Below are 21497 nucleotides of genomic sequence, written 5' to 3'. Positions count from 1 at the left end.
AAAAAGAAAAAAAAAAAAGAAAAAAAAAAGTGGTGTTATGAAACAAAGACTTTTGGCAAGTGTATGGGATGCGTAAGCTGGAGAGCAGCATCACTCAGACTGCCATCCTGGGAAGCTTCCTCCTGGGGCGGGCAGCCCCGCGCCAAGGGAGGGGACGTGCCCTCCTGAGGAATGCTCCCGGGTCACTCCCAGCCGAACAAAGCCAGCGGGCTGCAGGGGGCCTCCCAAAGTTGGTTTTCCTCCCCGCCTTCTCTCAATTTTTGGGGGAGGGTAACAAGATCCCTGTCTGCTTCTATGTGATGAGAATGAAAAGAACAAGTGCAAACCCCACATCTCCCTGGACCCTATTTTGCTGTTTTTTTTTTTTTTTTTGAAAAAGTCCTGCAAACTGCTGGCAGGTTTTTTTAATGGAAAATACCAATCGCCTAAGATCTATACCTAGCCTTTTGCCAATAATGAGAAAACTTCACCTTCTGTCCCCAGCAATTCTTAGGAAATCTTTTGCTGTTATTCCTACAAATCCAATTACAGATTGTTGAGTAGCTAGTGGAGTAAGCTTATTGAGGAGTGTCACATCACTAAGTCGTGCGTATGTGTTTCAGTTTGTAATGTGGTCTGAGCCGCTGTAGAGGTGTCAACTTAAAATGCAAGTAAGTAGCAGAACAGGGCTAATCCCAGCCACTACTCCCCTGCAGCCAAATTGTAGCGCAATGAATGACAGTGGAAATGCAAAGATGCCACTGTGCTTATCACACACAGCCAGATGGTGGACCTGGATCAATGCACACATGCCACGATCAATGCATTTGATAAAGAATTAAGAAGAAAACTGTACATGTTATCAAAGAACTTGTACATGGCATAATTATGATTCTGCATGTGCTTACTGATGATATTGGAGACTCAGAGGCAGGTGATAATGAAACTGATAGGAAGAAATAGCTTAAAGGCTACAGCATATGGCCTCAGCACTAAGAAATCTTGTCAAATAGTTCAGAAAGCTTTTTTAACTGTTATTACAGGCTGCTCATAGTGCAAGCTGGTGGCAACGTTTTAATTTTTTTTAAACCTGAAATGTCAAAAAGTTACAAAAGCTGTACTTTTCAGAATGGTTCAGAAAATAATTAAGATGCTATTGTGTTTTAAACATAGCGAAACAACTACAGGTAGAGAGAGCATTCACAATTTAGGGGTGGGGGGAGTAGCTGGGCATTTAAATATACATATACAATTCTGTGTTTCCTGAATAAATGCATTTAGACTTTGAGGGAGCTTGTGGCAGTTTAAGGAATGTATCTTGGTAGCAATTTGCATCCAGTACGCCAATTTCTAAAGATGAAGTTTCGATATTGTCGAAATTTTGGTATTATTGAAATGTATCAAAATGCACTCTACATCAAACGTAGAGCATTTCCCTGCTCGCATTTGTACTCTGTCAGCTGAGTTACAGACACCTTGGATGTGAAAGAAGGTAATTAAAGATTTGTGGAAAATAAAGTCTAAAGTAATAAAAAAAATTTATAATGTATAAAAGGTACCTAAAATACAAATTCTCATGCTCCAGTTGATAGATGAGCTGTCTAATCAACGCCTGGACGTAACTTAAGTGCTCTCATTAGTGTGAAGACCTTCAGGCTAAATAAGACTAAATCCCTTAAAAATTGCTTCTGCAATAGAAAAATCCCCCTTACCATTTTCCTCTGCCTAAATCATATCAATTAAAAAGAGAGAAGGGGAGGGAGGGAGAGAGAGAGGCATTTTCACATGACTTTGTTTTAACTGACACTCAAAAATCTATCTTCTGAATCCAATTTAAAATGTCTAGGCAAAAAAAAAAAAGTTCATTAGCAATCAAAGAAACAAAAAAATCACCCCGAGTTTAGTTTCTCTTTCACTTTGAACCTGAGTCTTTACTCAGCGCTAAGGTGCATAATGCCCATTGAATCCTTCACCGTAACTTCTTTTTTCCACCCCAAACGTTTAATCAACATTGCAGTTTTACATTAAATGATAAAATTTATCAAAACGATCCTCCAGAAGAGTGAAGCGCTTATTTTATTTTCAGCAGGCTGAGGAGGGACACTCTCCACCTCCCCCCCGCTCCCCGCCAACCCCCGAATTTCAATTTGTCCTGACAAACCATTGGGTATTAAATTCTAAAGGCACGCAGAGTGCATAAAGAACTGATGGCTTGATTAGCTCTTGTGGTGCAATTGAAGGAGCTGTCTCTCTCCCCGCTTCTCCATTTTGAGAAACACTTTGATCTTCGTTCAAGTCAATTCATGAACATCAACTGACAAGACTGCATGAAACACCCCAATGGTTAGACCCAAACTCGTAGCAAACTATTTGGTTTCATTAAGGCTTTAGGAGAAGTGACCAGTGACAGTCCTTTCATTCAGAAGCCAACAGGCAAGTGACTATTTAAAGTTTAATGTGCACAATGTACTGCTGAAGGCCACTACACCTATAGTCAGTCACTCAAGTATGAATGCCTTTACCTACTATTTTGTGACATGTGAACTGCTAAGTGCAGCTGCAGTCTCATTAATGCATTCGCCCAGATTTGTTTGCAGGACTAAATAGACGATTCACAGAATTTCTGGTGAGAGAAACAACTGTATCTTCAAAGGAAGGTAGAACAGCAGGTGCTATGTAAAAGTGATTAAAAACAGATTGTGTTTTTAAACGCAGTAATTTACTCGAGATTTGCACAAACGTAGCAGAAATATTATCTGTTCCGGTTGAAAATATGAAAGGATTTGAATCGCATCACCCGCAAAACGCGGGGTGTTTGGGCCGGTGTCGCGCTTTGCTACAGTACACTACTTACACATCACTCTGCCCCTTTTTTAGTTGCCCTCTCCAAAGAGTCCCACTTCAAAGAGTTCATTTTTGCACCAGTTCCTGTCAATGCAGGTCAGAAACACTAAAGTGGAAAGTGGCTGCAGTGCCGTGGCACAAAGAGTCTCCGCGGCTGAAATCAAACAAAGCCCAATTAAACTAATCATAACGTCCCAGTGAACACAAGGAAGCTCACCTGGTATTTCTGGACTTCTTGTGTGAATTCCCAACTCTACTCGGTACTTGGTACTATAATTACCCTGACCAAAATACTGTGAAATTACTGCTCTGATCTACTAATGGCTGCAAAAAATCCCGTCGCTGTGGTTCCATGCCAAGGGGCCGTAGCAAGGTGGCGCAATGCTTTCTGACAGAGACGACAACTTCGAAAAACTCAAAAGGGAAAATTAACGGGATGTGGTTTATGTTGCCAAGGACTGTTCATTAATTACCAATTTAATCACTGCTGGAGGCATGACATTACAAAAATCTGGCTGAAAGTTCTAATAGATTATGAAGACCACCTAAGAAGAGTGACCAAGAAATGTACAAAACAATTAATACTGTTTCACTGCTATCAAAGACACTCAGATTATTTTACATCAAGTGAAGCAAAAGAATTAGTAGCTTCACAGTGCCACCACTAGGAACTGTAAATACAATGGCACACAATTAGTAATGCACATGTGACTTTTCGTTCAAGGCATATATCCTTGGGAAAGCCAGAACACGATAAGGAGAACAAAAGAAACATTTTTAAATGAAATGAATAAAGATTTTAACTCTACCCTTGTGCATGCTGAGCAATCACAGAATAGGCAATGCAAAATACAGCTCTAAGTAATGGCGATATCATCCTGGGATTCACAACAGCGTGTACTGAACATCCACACGGAAAACGTCCACAGCTATTAGCAGCGATAGAAAAAGAGCATTCCAGGGGCTGAGAAACCCGGGTCTCACTCTGCACACAAAGGGATAGCTCTGAAACAGACACTTCTTTTTTTTTTTTTACCCCTAATATTTAAAAATGGATAGAAGACACTGAAATTTTGGAACTAATTTTGTTCGGATGATCTTAAAATTCCATTAATAGATTGCCAGCCTATTTTCTGTCAGTGTGCAAGTTAATGGTACGGCTGCAGACTGTGCAGCACCTTGAATTTACAGCCACAGAATAAATAAATTTATATATTTAGGCCAGATCCTTAACTGGTGTAAACAGATACATATTATAGAGATAACAGCAATAAAAATCAGCTGAGAAATTCAAGTATTTGTACCTAAAACTGAAACTGCTAACATTTGTCATGCATTATCAAAGGTTATGCTTTATTCAGAAAATCCTTCCTGCTATAAAACTGACAGTACATACTAATTCTTCTTAAAAATTACTTTACTTGCACTAATTGATTTATTTTCCCAGCTATGTCAGGGACTTGTCTACAGCAATATTTTTGTACAGTGAAATATCACAACTTCATGCTAAGAAAGTGCTTAAACAGACCAAATATGAAGTCAAAAGATGTAGAACCTCTTTGGAAAGTTACTGATTTTTTTTTTTTTCAGGCATTGAGGAACATTAAATAAAATAAGTTGCCTGCTCTTGCCGTCAAGGAATTGAGATCAGACTATCTGAACCTTAGTGTGTCACTATAAAGAAGTAAATATCAGATCAGTTGCGGGTTTGAAGTGTTCAGTCAGCGGGTCTTTCCTCCAGTTAAAGAAAAGTATATTGTTAAAACAACTATAAAATTTAGAATGCTCATTAAATGTAAATACTCCACGGCATAGTCTTATCAGCTTACACCATATTTAACCACTTTTTAGTGGCATACAGACAAGACATATAAATGAACAACAGGGAATAAGTTACCAAAGCTCAGGGATTACCAAAATAATGTTCAATCTTTTTACCAATTAAATGGTAACTCCTTCTTTGTAATCTTGGGAAGATCTAGCGATCATATCTAAATCGGGTTGCAATTATCAGCATGACAGACTAGTCTTTTTTCAATCAATATTTTCCAATTAATATTAAAAGACCAAGGTTGCCACCTGCAAAGTCCTACACCTCAATAAATTCATGCTAGATGTTTAATTAATAAAGATCAGGTCTTAATGTATTTTTTTAAAGAGAAACAAGATAATAATAATTTGAGAGTGCTTAAATGAATTAACACAACCACCTCAATCACAGACATTTATTTTCCAACTGAGGAGACTACAAAAAATCCAGCAGTGAACTGGATACCTTTCCTAATGCAACAGAAGTAGGGATTCTGGTTTGACACAGAAAAAAATACTAAATAAAGCTATTTTGTACTCATTTTCAAGAACCTGAAAATATAATTGGAGGAAAGAACACTCGCATTGCTACCTTGAGTTTAAGACATCTTTCAATCAAAATAAAATATTCTATTTTTGCTGCCTACTCTGAATTTGCTTTTGATACCACTTCTGTTCATGTTGGCTCCAGTTTACTTATTGGAGGTAAGTTTGGACAGTTTGGAGCTTATTAGTTCAGAGAGGCACCAAATTATTGCTGGACATGATCAATAAATGGGATCATTTATTAAAGCAGGTCTTTTAACATTTAAAATATTTCTTTGTTTTTATTTTATTGCAGTCAGCATATCCCGTATCTTTGCAAATGTATGCAGCCAAAATTAAAGATCATAAAGACTCATATCCTTTCAGATTCTGTCACTTTCTGAAGCCTTTCTAAAAAGAACTTCCATTTCCACTAGTCTGGTGCATGCAAAAAAAAAAAAGTTATCATTTTGCACTCAAATATTTATGAAAATGAAAAGTAATGAGCACAACAGATTGACACCTGAAGTAGAAAGAGCTTATTAAAAATGAATTAGATACAGCTGCAACAAGTCCTTTGAGCAAGGGAGTAATAAAAAGCAGTATTCTGAGCAAGGAGAAACAATCTCATGGCAGAGCCCATTCCTCTGCCCTCTGCACAGTGTTCATGTGTTTGGAGGAGACAGCTTTTCAGTGAGGTACTCTGTATCTGCAAAATCTACTAAAAGAGTTGAACATCATTGACACTGCTTTTTCTTTCTTTTTTTTCAATATATACACATTGAGGCAGCTCCTGCTGTCATTCAGCTTGAATAAATATAAAATAATGGTACCAGAGATAATTAAACCCAAATCTTTCTCTGTACAGAAATCAGGATAGCAACAGTTAAATTAAGCACAGCAGCAGCCTCAGGATTATTCTCCAAACCCCCCCAAGTCAGTTCATATTATTCTGGTTTTAAATTCTTATTGTTCAAATGGAGTCACTCACAATTTTTAGTGACTCGAATGCTGCTCTGAAGAAAGAATTACTATTTTCCTATTTCACAAAAGGCAGAAGACAGAGTGATTCCCTCCAGGTATCATGCTATTGAACTCCTGCATCCACCAATCTATGCCAGATCATAAATATGCAAAATTTTCGGCCAAATCCATATATGGGTGGCCCAGTCCTGCACCTAAATTCACCAAGGAGGAATCCTTGGCTCATGCAAAAGCCAAGTAACTTTAGAAACTATCTGTAGCCCCTGGTAGGGAGAAAAACACATCCTTTCCCAGATGAGCACTTTTCATGAATTCCATTAGATACGGCATTCCCTGCTACAGCTGTCTGCCTTACAAAAACAAATTAAAATAATTTGATACAGGATTTAGGAGATGCCAGAAATAAAGCTAGTGGGCATAATCTTAATTTTCATCCTGCTCTGTATCCTCTAAAACAGAGCCTAACTGTGGCAGCACCTTTTACTTTCACTATCTCCTGGTCTTCAGCCCAGCCCTAAGCTCTACCCAGTGGTGTTCTACCCAATACTTTGGTTTATTTTCACTGTTCAATATGCATGCCCATCAACACGTAGGATTATTCTTTACACCACAATATTCACATCTTGCTCTGAAGACAGAATTGTTAATTTCTTGATTTCTTTCTACAGCACCCACATCTATGGTATTTAAGAGCCTCAAGAGCATTAATCACATTCCCTTCCCACAACAAGCCGTGGAAGAGTTATTACCCTGCTCTTCTGATGAGAACTGAGAGGGAGAGATCCAGCTAAAAGGATCTATCACTGGGTGCTTGCTCTGGGAAGCCTATTAGTTGGATTTTTTTTAGCATACTAAGCTTTATAGCCATTTATACATCTCAAGCACAGCTCCAATTGATTTCCCTGACAGACCTGGATGCTCAATGTATCTGCAAATCAAACTTTTGCCTCAAAGTGATCAAGAAAGGAAGGACACAAAAAATAATGACCACCTGGGGGACATTTGGCTGAAAAGACTTAGTGGCACTGACCAGGAACTCAGGTAAAGGCAGAATTACATTTAATTTTTTCAAGCACCTTTACCATGACCTCATCTTTTCACTCCTCACAGTCCCTGCTTTGTTTGTTGTACACCTTTCAATTTCTGCAATCAAAAGCACAGAGGTCCTCTGGACAAACAGCCTTCTACATCACCTCTATCCTCTGAGGAAAATGAGACACAATTGCTTTGGGGAAAATAGTATGTGATCACATAATTAAAGACTACATCATAATGCATATACACAAAGGAGGTTAATTAAAGTTGCCTGTGCATTTCTTAACTCCTAATTCCATTCTCTGTAATCATGCTGACTCCATAACCATAGCCATTTGAGTTTGGAGAGTAAATGACAGCTGCAGTAAATTTCCATTCTTTATGTGGCCCAGTCACTAAAAGAAAATAAGAAGATTTTGCCAACAGCCTTTACAGATATTTGCTGACAGCAGAGTTATGCTGAGATTCAAGAATTAGAGATTCCATCCCATGTTCTACAGATGAGGATTCCCCTCCTGGAAAGGCCTTTTAAGGCCATGGCTTCTAAATATTTCCCACTCCGTGTGGTCCCCTCTAGCCTGTCACTTTGCTGGATAGGTCTCATAGCCCAGCTCCAGTCTCCTCACCTTTTCCAACATCACATTCCAGCCCAGCTGCCACTGCTAACAACCATCACTGCAGGTTGATATTTTACAGCATCTGGAGGGAGCAGATATGTCCCTTCCAGCCCTGTGATATTCACCATGAGAAAAGGCAAGTTAAATAAAAATGAGTAAGCTAATAAAAAGGCTCTCCTGGTTAAAAGCTAAGTGATTACAGCGGCTATATCAGATTGCAAATGACAGAAGCATCTCGTAAAAGAGTCACCACATGCACACATACATCAAGAAAGCAAGCAGAAAGGCTGAGCTGTTTATAAATCTACCATAGAGAAAGGGATCCACGAGGGGATCAGTAACTCTCTTCACAGAGCTCTTAAGCTAATTCTTCCAGTCTCCAAAGGGCTGCATCAATTTTAATGACACAGCTATGATCCTTCCAAACCATGAGCATGATTTCAAGGAGGTTCTGATCAATGCAGTCTCCTCTTAAGACTTCAAATACCTGCACACATACCTCCACATGCTGTCTGGCATGCATACAGCTTGAGATTGAAGGCTTCTGAGAAGCACCAAATAAGCAGACACAACACTGAAAAAATTTCTACCATGCTGCAAGGAGGGAAGAAATGGGAGAAATGAGGCTGTACTCTGTGCTTAGAGGAGAAACAGGAACACTGTTTTTTTCAAAATTGACTTTTACTAAGCAAATAAGGTGGGCACACACCAAATAAACCTGTATGTAGGAAATTTCCTCTCTGATGCTCACCCTGAGCAGTGCCACTGCCCATCCTCACCATGCTCACTGTTCATGCCCACACACTGAGCGCTGCTCTCACTGGGAAAGCAGAAACCCCTGGTTCTCACATGACACATGGAAAGTGCTAACAGCAAGGCCCAGGAGATGAGACTTTTCTAAAGTCACTAAGGACTCCACAGGCTTCTCTTAGCTGGGGTGACTGACAGCAGGGTCTGAAAGACTAGAGCGCTTAAAGCTCTTTCTAAGAAGGTATCAAAAAAGGTGCAATTGCAAACTTCAAGAGTTACTTTCAAAAGTATTGCCCCTGAACTATCTCTTCAAAGTTTTCTTATTTAAAATTAGATCTTCCTCTTTCAAACCATTTTCTTTTGAATCTCAATCCATCCTGAAAATGAGCCTCGTCCAATTTTCACCACTAAATGCTGATTCTCATTATCACAACTCTCATTTGGATAACACACTACTACACATTACTGCACACTGACATACAACACTGCTTTGAGTCCAAGTTCTTATTATTAACCTTAATGACCAAAAAGCCATGAATAGAAATAAGTCTGTGCTATATGCTAACAATCAAATGATCTGTAGAAAACTGGCAAAACTACATCAAATGGAAATGCCTCATCTCTACTAATATCAAGTATGTTAAAGGAAAACAGGAATCAATGTGTTTTATCTTACACCTATATATGCTGATGCACACATGCATTCTCCTTCAGAATATGCACATGTAGGGATATGTATATAACATATACATACATGTTATACACAGCTTTATATAATGTATATTATTATATACCAACTGTAAGAGTCTCCAAATCACATCTCCACAACACACTTCAGAGATGAGGAGCTTTTGTCATTCTTATGTGAAAACAACTCAAGTTAAGAGTGCCCACTACAGAGTGCCCAGATTTCACATGGGCCAGGACCATTTGTTCCAAGACAGTTCTCCTTGAGCTTCTGACAGAGGCAGCAAGAAACTTTACCTCTGCCAAGCTGCCCTAAAAGACTGCCCTTCCTTTTCCTGCAGGCTTCTAATTAATTTTTGAATTAATTAGAAATAAGGTCCTGTGGGTAATCTGGCAGTCCCAACTCTCACCCTGAAAACACATCACCATCTCCTACCCTCCAGCTGGTTTTCATGGCCTGGACACCAACTTCCTTATTGTGTAACTTCACATTGCCACCTGCCCAGGGCACCTCTTCTCTGTATGCCACTGGGGCAGCTCCTTTCACTCCTGTTTGGATTTCACTAGCAGGAGTTTGGGGCTAAAAGAGAAAGTTCTGATTCCCAATCCTATGACCTGCACCAGAAGGGGCCTCGGTCCTTAGGAGAGCAATGGTGAGAGATGCTCTTGCTGGGCAGTGTCCATGCAGACAATTTTTACTGACACTTAGGAACTTTTCTGAACTTCAAGGCTCCCTGACAAGACTGCAGTATTAACACAACTTTGACTGTTTTGAACAGATTTTTCAAGGGAATCTAACCATATTTTCAAATCTTACCTATTTTTAATATGAATAAAACAATGCTTTGTCAAACCTAATACAGAGAAAGATGTGATCAGGTTTTTTGACGTTAAAAAAAAATTTAAAATATTACCCCAAGACAGAAGAGCTGACAGGGAAGATTTCAGCTCAAACAATGAAATACTAGCAAAGCTGTAAAACCTTTGAAAATAGGAGCTTGTAATAAAAAACATTAGGCAACTTTAATTACAGTTGTTTCTGCCTGTGTAGTTGCCTATAGTAACTCTCCTCTAATACCAATTTCTTTATGAAAAGATAATTAAAAAAAAAATCCAAAGTGAAATTTATACTAAAATATACATATCTAGGAAAAACTTAAAAAAAAGAATAAGAAAAATTATCTTATATATCATTAAACAAGTACACAAATAAGACTTGTCTGTGTATATTAACATATTTCAAAGTAAAATGAAGTATTAGTCTATGGAGAGGAATTTCTACAAAAAAGAAAAACCAGCAAGGATCCAAGAGAGTTAAGAAAATAAAATGAAATGTGTTAAATCACTGCCTTCATTTTTTGATTGTATGATCCCATTCCTGTAAAGAGGAGAATCTGCCCCTCAGGACTCGGCTCTGAAAGGTGGGAATCTGTAAAGACTCCAGCCTTTCTCTGTATCATTATTTTTCATTATATTTACACACTCAGTTGCCAGTACAGTCTCTATTGTGCAATAGTTAGAATCACAAAACCTGCATTGCAAAGGTTTGCATAAAAATTAATTAGCTTTCATACTCCAGAGAGTAGGGATCCTCCAGGTCACCATGGAAGCCACTGGAGATGCAACCACAGCTGCTTCAACACTGGAGCTCATTCTCCAGCTCAACTTTCCCCCTTCACCAGCATAATCAACTTTGGTGATAAAAAGGAATTGTTGCATCAACTCTTTTACAAGACTGACACAAGCAGCTCCATTCACTGCAACAACACTTCTAAAGCAGCTAGGAGCTCACATCAGAGGCTCAAGGAAATTATTTACATTAACTGAAAGAGAAGCAATCAGAAATAGCACAAATTACTTCACTATCATTTAACAAGTGATGTTTGAGTTTCATCCCACCAGAAACTGCAGTGCCAATGAAAGAAGATGCTCCCAGACTTCTGCTTCCAAGGAAGTGGGAGACACCTTTCTATTGGCCATAACATCAGGAGAAACAGGTTTTAGAAGTGAATGAAGGACACACGACACACCAAACATAGAGAAGAAATGTTCTGCAAGGACATGCCTCCCCCCACGACAGCACACACAATGCATGTTAACTCTGCAAACTGCAAGAGTGGCCAATGTTTCTTACATCGTTCAGCTGCTTATTGCGGGCTGGGATGAGGGTACTGCTTAGTTGTTTATTCCCTGCCTTTAATGCTGCATCTCTTCTTGCTTGCTCAAGCAGAACTCTCGCTCGTTCTTTAAGTTCTTCCTGTCTTGACAACATACGTTGCTTAAAAATAAAGAAATATAATTAACAGCAAGGCAGCCTCAGGGCACTGAAGGTTTATACAGTAGTTAATAGCCAGCGGCCTTCCTATACAATACAGGTCAGGACCCACATGAATTATGTCTTCATGAGGTGACAGAGCATTTATAGAAATGAAAAGATGATCAAAATGCAAAAAAAAAAAAAAAGTTGTAGTCCTTTATAATGTAAATTCGAGTTCTCTTCCTTCCCCTTAAAACTTAATTTCTATCAACATTTAATGCCTTTAAACTGCAACTGTGGAAAAAACCCAAATGGCTTCACAGAAGCCATGTCAAACGTGCTGTGTTTACTTATTTACTTTAATATGTATGCAAATATGGCTACAACAAAAATGCTTTGTTGGCTACTTATATGGGTACCACTCACTTATAACTTAAACTGAACACAAAGAAGCTGGGTACAAGGCAAAAAACCCTCCAAAAATATCTGCTTCTACTGAATTCATGAATATGCACAAGTCCCTTCTTACAAAAGACTGAGCCTACTTTAAGAGCAGAAATATCAAAAGGGGGTTCTGCACAGACAACACAAGAACATGAGCAGACACACTCCCAAGGGCTGGTTTCTTAGTCAAGGTCAACTATGAAGAGTGGGAAAATGCATCTCCAGGCCTTTCCATGGGCCAGGGCTGGGACAGGCGCTGCCTGCTGTGCTCCTGCAACAACCACGTGGAAATGGAGGTGGTTGACTCTAAGCAACAACTGAGTGTAGGTTCAGAGGGAGCCTCACATCTGAGATTTTATTGCCATATGCAAATGTACCAATAATTAACAACAAAGAACTGCCTTTAAAGTCAACTCCTGCTTTTTCTTGGCCTGTAACACCTTTGTCCATGAAAATCTTCATAGAGAACAAATCCTGCCTCCTCCTGCTCTTTTATTCTGTATGGGCCAAGCTGTTCCTTTTTCATCCAGTACACAAAGAAGATGATGATGATGATGATGATGAGGATGATGATTAGAAACCTCACAAGACTTCATTGATTAAAGGAAAGAAATTAGTTGACTCTGGAACCTATATTCGGCCATTATCACTCATCTATAGACTGCTTTCTCTTGCAATAAAATCATCTTTACGGTGCTTACTCAGAAAAAAAGTCCCATAAAAATATTTGAAGCAATTCATACTATCAGAAGATTAGATATATTCTTTCCTTACCAGAGCTAATGGCACAAAGCCCAAACTCAAGAAAATTCTTCACAAGGGTAAAATTATAAGCTTATTTTGGCATTTTTGTAAGTGGAGGTGTTAACATGTTTTACATATTTTTATGATTATATGATTTATTGATAATACTCAGCATATATATAATATTCAACTTCTACTCTCACAATAAATCTGCAAGGTAGGTGGGCAAACACTGTTATCTTTATAGAAAGGAAAATGATATTGTGTTGAAGTAACATGCCTTAGGCCACTCAATGGAAAGCAGCATAATTTAGCAGTCTGGAGTTTCTACCTCACCATACTGGCTACGTTCATGAGACTCTGTGGTTTCCCAGACAAGATTCTGAATTACCTTTAGTAAATTTTAAGGTATTCAAAGCTTTTTATTTCCTAATGAATTGATATCTATTTCCAGTCTTTGCTTCAGTATGCAACACTCAGAGGAAATGAGCTGCAACAGACAGTGGCAAAAGCTTTGGAGCCATCTTTGAGATAGTTGAGAACACAAATTTCTTTAATTGGAGAGAGATTGGAAAGATCAACAGCGGGACAATTTCTGTAAATTTTTTGTGTAATGATTGTTTTGCAGCATCACCTACTTCTCAGGCAAAATATTTATTGCCCAAAAATACATTGCTCACCTCATCATTTATGCTGAAGACTTGGTGTAAATTACAAACACAGAGAAAGAACTTGAACGGCACCTCCATCCTAATTCACAGACACAAATGTCTTACCTGGGCTGTTTTAGCAGTTTGATCTGCATGATTTAAAGCTGCTCTGGCATCACTGTCAGAATCAGATTCTGTTTGCCTCGGAGAAGCATGTGGTTTCTTTGCAAGATCTGTATCCATATTATAGGAGTATCCTGGCTTAGAAGTAGGAGATAAACTTGGTTTTGTGACAGGTGAACTGGGATCTGCTCTTTTGCTCTCTGTGGATCCTATACATCCCAGCTTTTCTTGCTCCGAGAAACCAGGGGTACTGTCTAAGCTCTGGTGTCTCTTCTTGTTGTTATCTTCACAAGCAACTGTGGGAGACATATCCTCCTTTTGATCACTGACATGTGCTAAGTCACTCAAGTCTAAAGTGTCAGTTATCAGCAATTTCTTCCTTCCCAACACAGGCTGCACTTGTGTTGCATCTGTACTGCTACACTTCCCGATTTCTTCCGACGCGGAAGTCCTCCCGGAGCTCTGCTGGGATTTCTGCGGATCCGTGTCACTTCGAGTCCTGCGTGAGGAAGGGGAAGCTGTGCTTGGGCTCAAGTGGTCATCGGGAGTCTGATGCTCGCTCTCGGATTCGCCGACGCCGCTGTCGTTGACGAACACGGAGTCGTCCTGCGAGGCGAAGTCGGCCAAAGCGCTGTCCGGGGGCTGCAGCTCGGGCTCGCGCTTCAGGTCGCTCAGCTCCGCGTAGAACTTCTCCTGGTCCACAGAACTGTTGGTGTCCGTCTCGTAGTTGCCCACTTTGTATGTGCTCTTGCTGCTGTTCTCCTCTATCTGAACCACGTTCAGCTCCTGGCCGCAGAAATGTGCCCTTATCTGATAGAGATAGGTCATAACAGTCAGTTTGTCAGGGATGGCCAACAGAACCATGTCCGAAGGCTCCAGCAGTCGCGATATTCCCAAGCTGGCAAACCCGTCGTAGGCCTTTGAAGACAGACAAAATAAAGATCAGAGTGTGGCAGTTTCTTACCCATCATAACATCTCAAAAATGCAAGTGGAAGTTTCGGTCAAAATAAGCAAACCTAAAACACATTAAATATTACAGGGAGAACATGGCTCTGACTCTGTTACTTATTATTCTTTTGGCTTCATTATAGTCATTACTACTTTTTGGTGCACCATCCAACATCCAGCTCATTGATTTGTCCTGATGGCTTCTACACATGTCCCAGGACATCTTCCGAGCAAAGCAGACTGAGAGAACGTAACCAGCAAAAACACTCAAATAGCATTTTTTAACATATTTTTAACATACTTCAATGCCATACTATACTAAAATCTTTTCTTACTCAAAATTGTGAGACTTCTATGAGTAAACAGCTCTTCATGAAACTGCAGCTTGAAAGCCCTTCTTTTTGCACTAGGAAACCCTACCAATATCTTAAATGGTTCTCACTCAAGTAGCAGGAAACAATCAAACAAAAAAAGTCTAAGAGCTGGACCAGAAAAAAAAGGAACTCGGGATGGCTTTTTAAGATAAGGAACAAAGATATAAGAAACACGACACTAATCCATCTTGAGCTTTATCATTGATGATCAACCTTCTGCGTTCTATTGGTCATGTAATTGCAGTGATTCCTGCTGATGAAAAACTATGTCCAGATAGTCAAAAGGAACACCACCACAGATTACTTCACACTAGACATAAATCACATTAATCCATCAAGCAAATGCATTTTAAAAACATTTGTTGATGCTAAATGTATAAGAAAGAGAGAGTGAAAATCATTCCCATTTCACTTTACTTTCTAAAAGCAAAACAGTTGCAAGCCTCCCACTTTGTGAGGCCACATTGTCTTCTTTTACTGCTGGCCCTTTAAGTGAGTGGGCTTGGTGCATCAGGTTTTTCTAGTTTTGAAGAATTAAAGCCGTTTCTCAATTTACAATTAATTATTACTATCCTGGATTAACCTTGGAAGACAATATTGTGTTTCAAGGAAGTCTTTAAAAGGCCTCCTGTTAGCGTAGATGCACTCAGTTAAAGCATGTGGGCTTCTCCTCCCCCAGGAATCCTGCAGCTCCTTTTCAGCATCTCCTGAAGGGCCTTACAATGTTCACAGTGGATCCTACGCTATTTTGAACAAAAGCAGATGCTAAATTTAAGACATGGATGAGAAAACTGTCCTTTCACAAGGAAACAGTTACACACATCACTGGCTTCAACTCTTGAACTTTACATTTTTTCCTTAATTTCTTTAGTTTAAAAAGAATAGAGAAAAAAACTCCAACAATTATGTGGGGTTTTTTTTTAAATCCTCTTGGTTTTTATATTACTAAGAATTCAACAGTGAGACAGAATGTGGGGCTGGGCTGGCCTGCTCCTGGCAGACCCAGATGTTTTGTTTGCTCTGAGAAAAAGAGGCTCTCTCCTCCTCCTTGCAATGGCATTCCCTACTCAGTGGTCCAATAGTTTTTGTTTCAGCTGCTTTTCAAACTTTGCTTCCAAAACCTGGAATTTATCTTTCCGAAATTTTTCATGCCTCCTCTCATGCTCAGGTATAACTTTCCAAAGCACTTTAGGTGAAGTATTTTTTATATAATTATAATAAATGATTCACAGAGTTTATCTAGACACAGAAATAGTCTGAATAATTCATTATTAAGCTCTTCTGGGGATCTCCCCATGCAAAATGATTTGGCCTAAAATCATTGCTGGTATTTGGTGTAGTATTTCTTGGGAAGGTTTATTATGATGAGAGACTGTTATGGCATTTATAAATACAGAGGTGTGCTTAGATATAGGAGCAGCAGTGGCAAACATGACTGGTGTATTTGCTGGTACAAAACTCCAGATGGAGCAGAACAGCAGCAAAATAATAGGTGGGAGGCAATGGCAGCAAGCTGGATGGTAGAAGAGGGACAGCTGCCATTTACAGCATCCTGGGAAACAGAGTAGGAGGAGCAGGATCAAGCTGACTGTGGAGGAGAGGGAGACAAGATGGGTGGGACTGAATAGACATGAGGAGCAGAGAGAGCAGCAATGCAGGGATTTGGGTGGCAGCCTAAGGCATGGCAGTGAGCAGCAATGATGGATGCTCATACCACAGCAGAAACAGGCTGGGCACGGACACACAGCGAGCCACCCGTGCTGTCTGTGGAGTAAAGGTAATGCCAGGAAGTGCTGTTTGCAAAGTGGGTCAGTGCTGATTCAGTGGCATAAATAACTTGTTACCTCACACTGCAGGTAGTGGGAGTCACCATCTGAAGAATGACAGGACTTAAGGACAGGCACAGCAGCCAGGGCAGCCAAAGCCCATAGACATGACTTGACCTAAACTCCTTTTATACCCTCAATTTCTTATTCTTATTCTTTCTGTGCTAATAAAACTAAATTCTATGAGTATCTCCCAGGGTCTGTAAAATTAAGGTGAGGACAGTGTTTCAGGTCTCAGGAAAGGTACTTGCTTAGAAGTAACACTACAGCAGGACTGAATTTGGAATGATGGATATTCTCAGTACAGCTGCAATCACTTTTTGTTGGCTGCTCAGTTCTTCTGGTGATGCCTGGGATTAAACACAGTTATTTCCTGCTGATGCCTGACACCTATTCCCCATCCCCTCTCATTCTCATCCACATTTTTGCTTCTCTCCTTTCAAAGTACACTAGATATGTAGATTGGCATGCCAATGTTCTACAGACAGTAGCTCTAGAAATAGCAATTGTGTGTTCTGGATGTGTCCATATAGCACTATGTGATGGGTTGCTCTTCACTACTAGAAAAGCTGGGAGTTTCCTGATATTCCAGCATATTTATAAATTCATCATATTTCTAATTAGTTTGTAACATAGTATTAACAAAGAAAATTTTCCAAGTCAAATTATTTTTGTCAAACACAGGCATAACTCAGCCCCAATTTTTGCAAATATTTACTACTCTGCATGTTTAACTCTGCTTCTACATTATCCTGCTGATGCCAACAAGCATCTCCTACACATGCAATTAGATCTGTTCTTATGACTTTGTGGAATCAAATTGTAGAGGTAAGCATGAACACCTATTATAAAAATACTAACTCCCGTTTCAAGGTAAGGAATATTTTTCATTTTGACTCAATACTACCCCTGTAAATCTGAATTCTCCTATTTAAATGTATAATTTAAAAGAATTCCCTTTAAAAATGGGATATTTTATTAAGATGATCACTCAAGTTCAAATGTATTGAGGAATTTGTTAGAAATGGCCAAGAACTGGGGAGCATCATGAAAATAAGAAGTGCCAATTGAACATCCAAAAGATATCACCACATGATAAATGAACCAAGCTTCTCTAAACAATGACTAAAACCAGAAATTCATTATTAGCAAAATACTGTTGTGCCCTTCTACTTCTCATTCCTTCATCTTGTCTAAGATCCAGCCCAAGTCTTGTTTAGTAGCTTATATTTTTAAAGTGCAGGACATGTTATGAGTGAGACAAAATATTTTTAATGCTGATAAGGAACTATAGTGCCAGTATGCTGTAATTTTAATAAATTTTCCCTTAATTTAAATTTTATTATTATTTAATAATAATCAAATGGACATATTAAATCACATTAACTGTTTAACACTACTAGGAAGGTAATATGAATAGTTAGCTATATCTGAGATTTAAGTAGAAGCACAACTCTTTAGACCAACTGGGAAAGTATCCCTGTAATGTTTGTAATTTTCTCAAAGATAATCCTGGTTTCTCTTTTGTTCCTGATAGAAATTTGAATTTCTAATGTGCACCAAAAATACCTTCCAATTCAGACTGATGCCAATGTAGTAGTTGTTTGGGATTTTTTAAATATATGTATATTCAGGAGACTAAGCCTATTTATCTATCTCCCAATGAAGTCTTTTTCTTTTTTTAAATTTACTGACAAGCTGATTGACAGACATCAATTGGGATCCATCAGCACAAGCACCACAGGCAGTATTCCAATCATTTCCCAACTCTGTAACACACTGACATATTGGCCAAGATCAGATGTCACAGGTAAATACCCTTTTTTATTCAGCATCAGTGGCAGCACCCAACTGGCAAGTGGTTGGTGTGTATTATAAAGAACCTCTGATGACATGCCTTTTTTAAGAGTGCATTTCCATCCTTAATTATACCCAATATTTGCTCTGAAACAGTCGTTAAGAAATCTTAAGATTTCCTCATTTTTTTAAAAATTAAAATACAAACAAGGTCATGCACTTCTAAGATATATACTCTTATGGGTTAACCTTTAATCTATGGTTTTCCTTTTGGGGAGAGGGAGAGGCAGAAAAACATTGGAAAAAAAAGAAAAAGAACTGCTTCAGACAAAGAAAATCATCCTATTCATCCAAAGATGTTATTTTAATTGGTTAGGAGGAATCATTGTCAAATGTGTTACATATCTGCATGGAATTTCTAGGCAGCCATTGTTGGCAGTGCTGCATTCACTCCAACCAAGGGCACACGGGGTTATCTGGCAGAACTGTGTGAGACCAGGAAATAAATCTGCAGGAAGCAACTGAGATACTCAGGGTAGCTGTCAGGCAAAGGCTGGCAAAGTGATGAAAGAAAAAAACTGCACAATAATAACAATCACTATTTCTTCAATTCTGGGAACTATATCCTGTTAGAGACAGGCTAAAAAGTTCCCTGTTTGCCATCACAGTTTCACAAAGAAAAGATGACTGATCATACTGCTAACATTTTTAATTAATAATCTATTCTTTCTTTTTTATAATCCAGCTTAATTAGGCCAGACGCTCAACAAAACTTGAAGTACAAAAACATATGGTCACAGAAAATACTGTGATGCCACAGATAATCCACTTAGGTCATTGTAAGTCCTCCTATTATTATGAAAAAAAATATCATCAGCTAAATACTCATTAGATAGGAGCTGCTCAGAGATATTTCATTATTTATAATACTTAAGTACTAAATTAAAGACAAGTAACTCCCTGTTTAACACATAAGTGTGCAGGTACATTAAAATATAAACAAAATGAATTTTAATAAAGCACTTTGATAAATTCCATGTAAGTAAATAATACTAGATTGTAGATATGTTTGCTATATAATATTGAACTTGGTAATTTATTTAAAGTGTATTTTTATACCTTCATCCCAGTTAAATTTAGTGCCTTTTAAAGCAGTATAAAAATAAAATCACAGCTTTAAGAAGGCAGATACTTAAAACAATTTTCAGATGATCTTCAGGAACAATTTTATTATCAGTGACTCACATGAAAATTGTAATTTCTAAACATGTCTCTAGGGCCCAACTGAAGCTTGTAACATATCTAAAATAGTGAGCAGAAATAAACAGTCTTCCAGTGATCCCCAAACTGAATTCCTGCTTCTTCCAGAGAAACTTTCTACATCTTGCACCTACAAAGACTGGTTTAAAGCAGTTGCACAGCACAAGGCTATTAACTATTTTGCTAGCATTTAATTTATTTGTAAAGGAATATGTCAACACCTTTTATCCTAAACCTCCCATGTTGTGCACACTACTTCATTCAGCTGATGCACTGTAAGAGTAGGTGTAAAATTCCGTCTTTAAAAATATAACAATCACCATCAAAACAACATCAACCGTGCCCAGCTCCCAGAGCCTTGTTAAAGCAACAGCAAGAGAAGCCTTGTGTACCACAGTCCAAGAGCAGTTACATTTTTCATTCTCTTAATTACGTGGCTGATTGGAAAAACCAGAGCAGTGCTCACAGAAGGCTGGCCAGGCCCCTCCTCTGTTCTCACACTTAATATAGGCCATACAAATATTAAACTCTAATGCCAGCCCTGCACTTGTTGTGAATGTTAAAACCATGACAAACTTGAGTCAATAACACATCCGATCTGAACCGCGGGAGGCCGAATACCTTCTGTGAGCCACAGTTATGACCTTACAAAACAACCATACTTTCTCAAAATTAATAAAAACCTGCAGTGAAGTCAAAATTGAGGCTATGGTTTTGTTTTTGGGTTTTGGTTTTTTGCCTGGCAGTTCTTACCTTTTTGTTGTTCTCTTTAATATCTTGAGGATTCAGGGACTTGTAGTCACTGAGGGGGAAAATGGCACAGTGGGTATATACAGCATTTGATAAAAGCAGCAGTTTTAAAACAAACTAAATCTAAAAATTTGACATACAATAATATCATACAGTAACTAGCAATTTCACAGCAATTCAATCAACAAAACTAATAGTGTGGAAAATTAAAGGAATAAATAAATAAATAAACAAACACCGATTACATGTTTCATTGCCTGAAGCTCTCCATCTAAAAAAGAAGTTAAGGCAGGGACTAGAGGCCAGCCTTGACAACCAAATTTACCAGGAGGTAATCCGTCCTTGTCAGCATACAAAGAGCTTATTCCTCTCATCTCATTTCAACACTGGCGCAATTCTCATAATCATCTTGAAGTCAGTTCTTTGTATAAGATTAAGAAGAAGAAAAACAAATCACAGAGAGGGGAGAAATAATTGTTTATGCAACAAGGGAGAGCAAAGAGGTCACAAAGTTTGAGCATTCATAAATCTGGTTTCTTAGAAAGGACGGTTCCCTGCTTGAAAGCAAAGGGTGAAAACAGTTCAGCACCTAAAACACACTGGTATTTGATTTTCAAGTTAAAAAATTGTTCAGTATTTCTATGAGAGTTAGCTTATGCAGGCAAAGAGTATACCACTTACATTAGGTCTGGTCTAAAGTGATGTAATATTGCACAAAAGGATAAACCGTTTCTCCACGACGTGGTGAAATTGGTGATTTTCACTCCCCTATAGTTTTTTGTAACTTCTTTGCACCACACGAGCAATGACTGACTGGCATTTGGCTTTCTCCCCAAAACAGGACTTGGTATTGGGCTTGGCTGGAAAAAAAAAAAAAAAACAGAGGAAAAAAAAAAAAAGGAAAAAAAGAGAGAGAAGATAAAAGAATTTAATGGAAGACGAGAATTAACATTAATTGACCCAACTAGATGATCTGTATCCTTTGATGTGAGTTTAGCTCCTTCACAGCTGTCAGTTTACAATGACTGTAACTTGCAAAAGACACAAATCGTGAGTTATTATCTACAGTTGTTGCCTTAGGCACTTGTCTCCC

General features: G+C 38.6%; 1 protein-coding gene across 2 annotated transcripts in view; it reads right to left on the bottom strand.

The window, feature by feature from the left end:
• The window catches only part of EHBP1 (EH domain binding protein 1), a 206711-nt gene that overhangs the window by 58923 nt on the left and 126291 nt on the right, over positions 1 to 21497 (bottom strand). For both annotated transcript variants that reach the window (XM_054290233.1, XM_054290234.1), the window contains exons 12-15: positions 21086 to 21264; positions 20408 to 20456; positions 13452 to 14366; positions 11365 to 11508 (exon numbers count right to left, since the gene is read on the bottom strand). In XM_054290233.1, the coding sequence (XP_054146208.1) occupies positions 11365 to 11508; positions 13452 to 14366; positions 20408 to 20456; positions 21086 to 21264 (1287 nt within the window). The remainder of the gene's footprint in view (positions 1 to 11364; positions 11509 to 13451; positions 14367 to 20407; positions 20457 to 21085; positions 21265 to 21497) is intronic.

Source organism: Melozone crissalis, unplaced genomic scaffold (genome assembly GCF_028551555.1).
Source record: "Melozone crissalis strain CALT ecotype California unplaced genomic scaffold, PUWL_Pcris_2 ptg000081l_1, whole genome shotgun sequence".
NCBI classification, from domain to species: Eukaryota; Metazoa; Chordata; class Aves; order Passeriformes; family Passerellidae; genus Melozone; species Melozone crissalis.
This window is presented reverse-complemented; position numbering and strand designations above follow the sequence as displayed.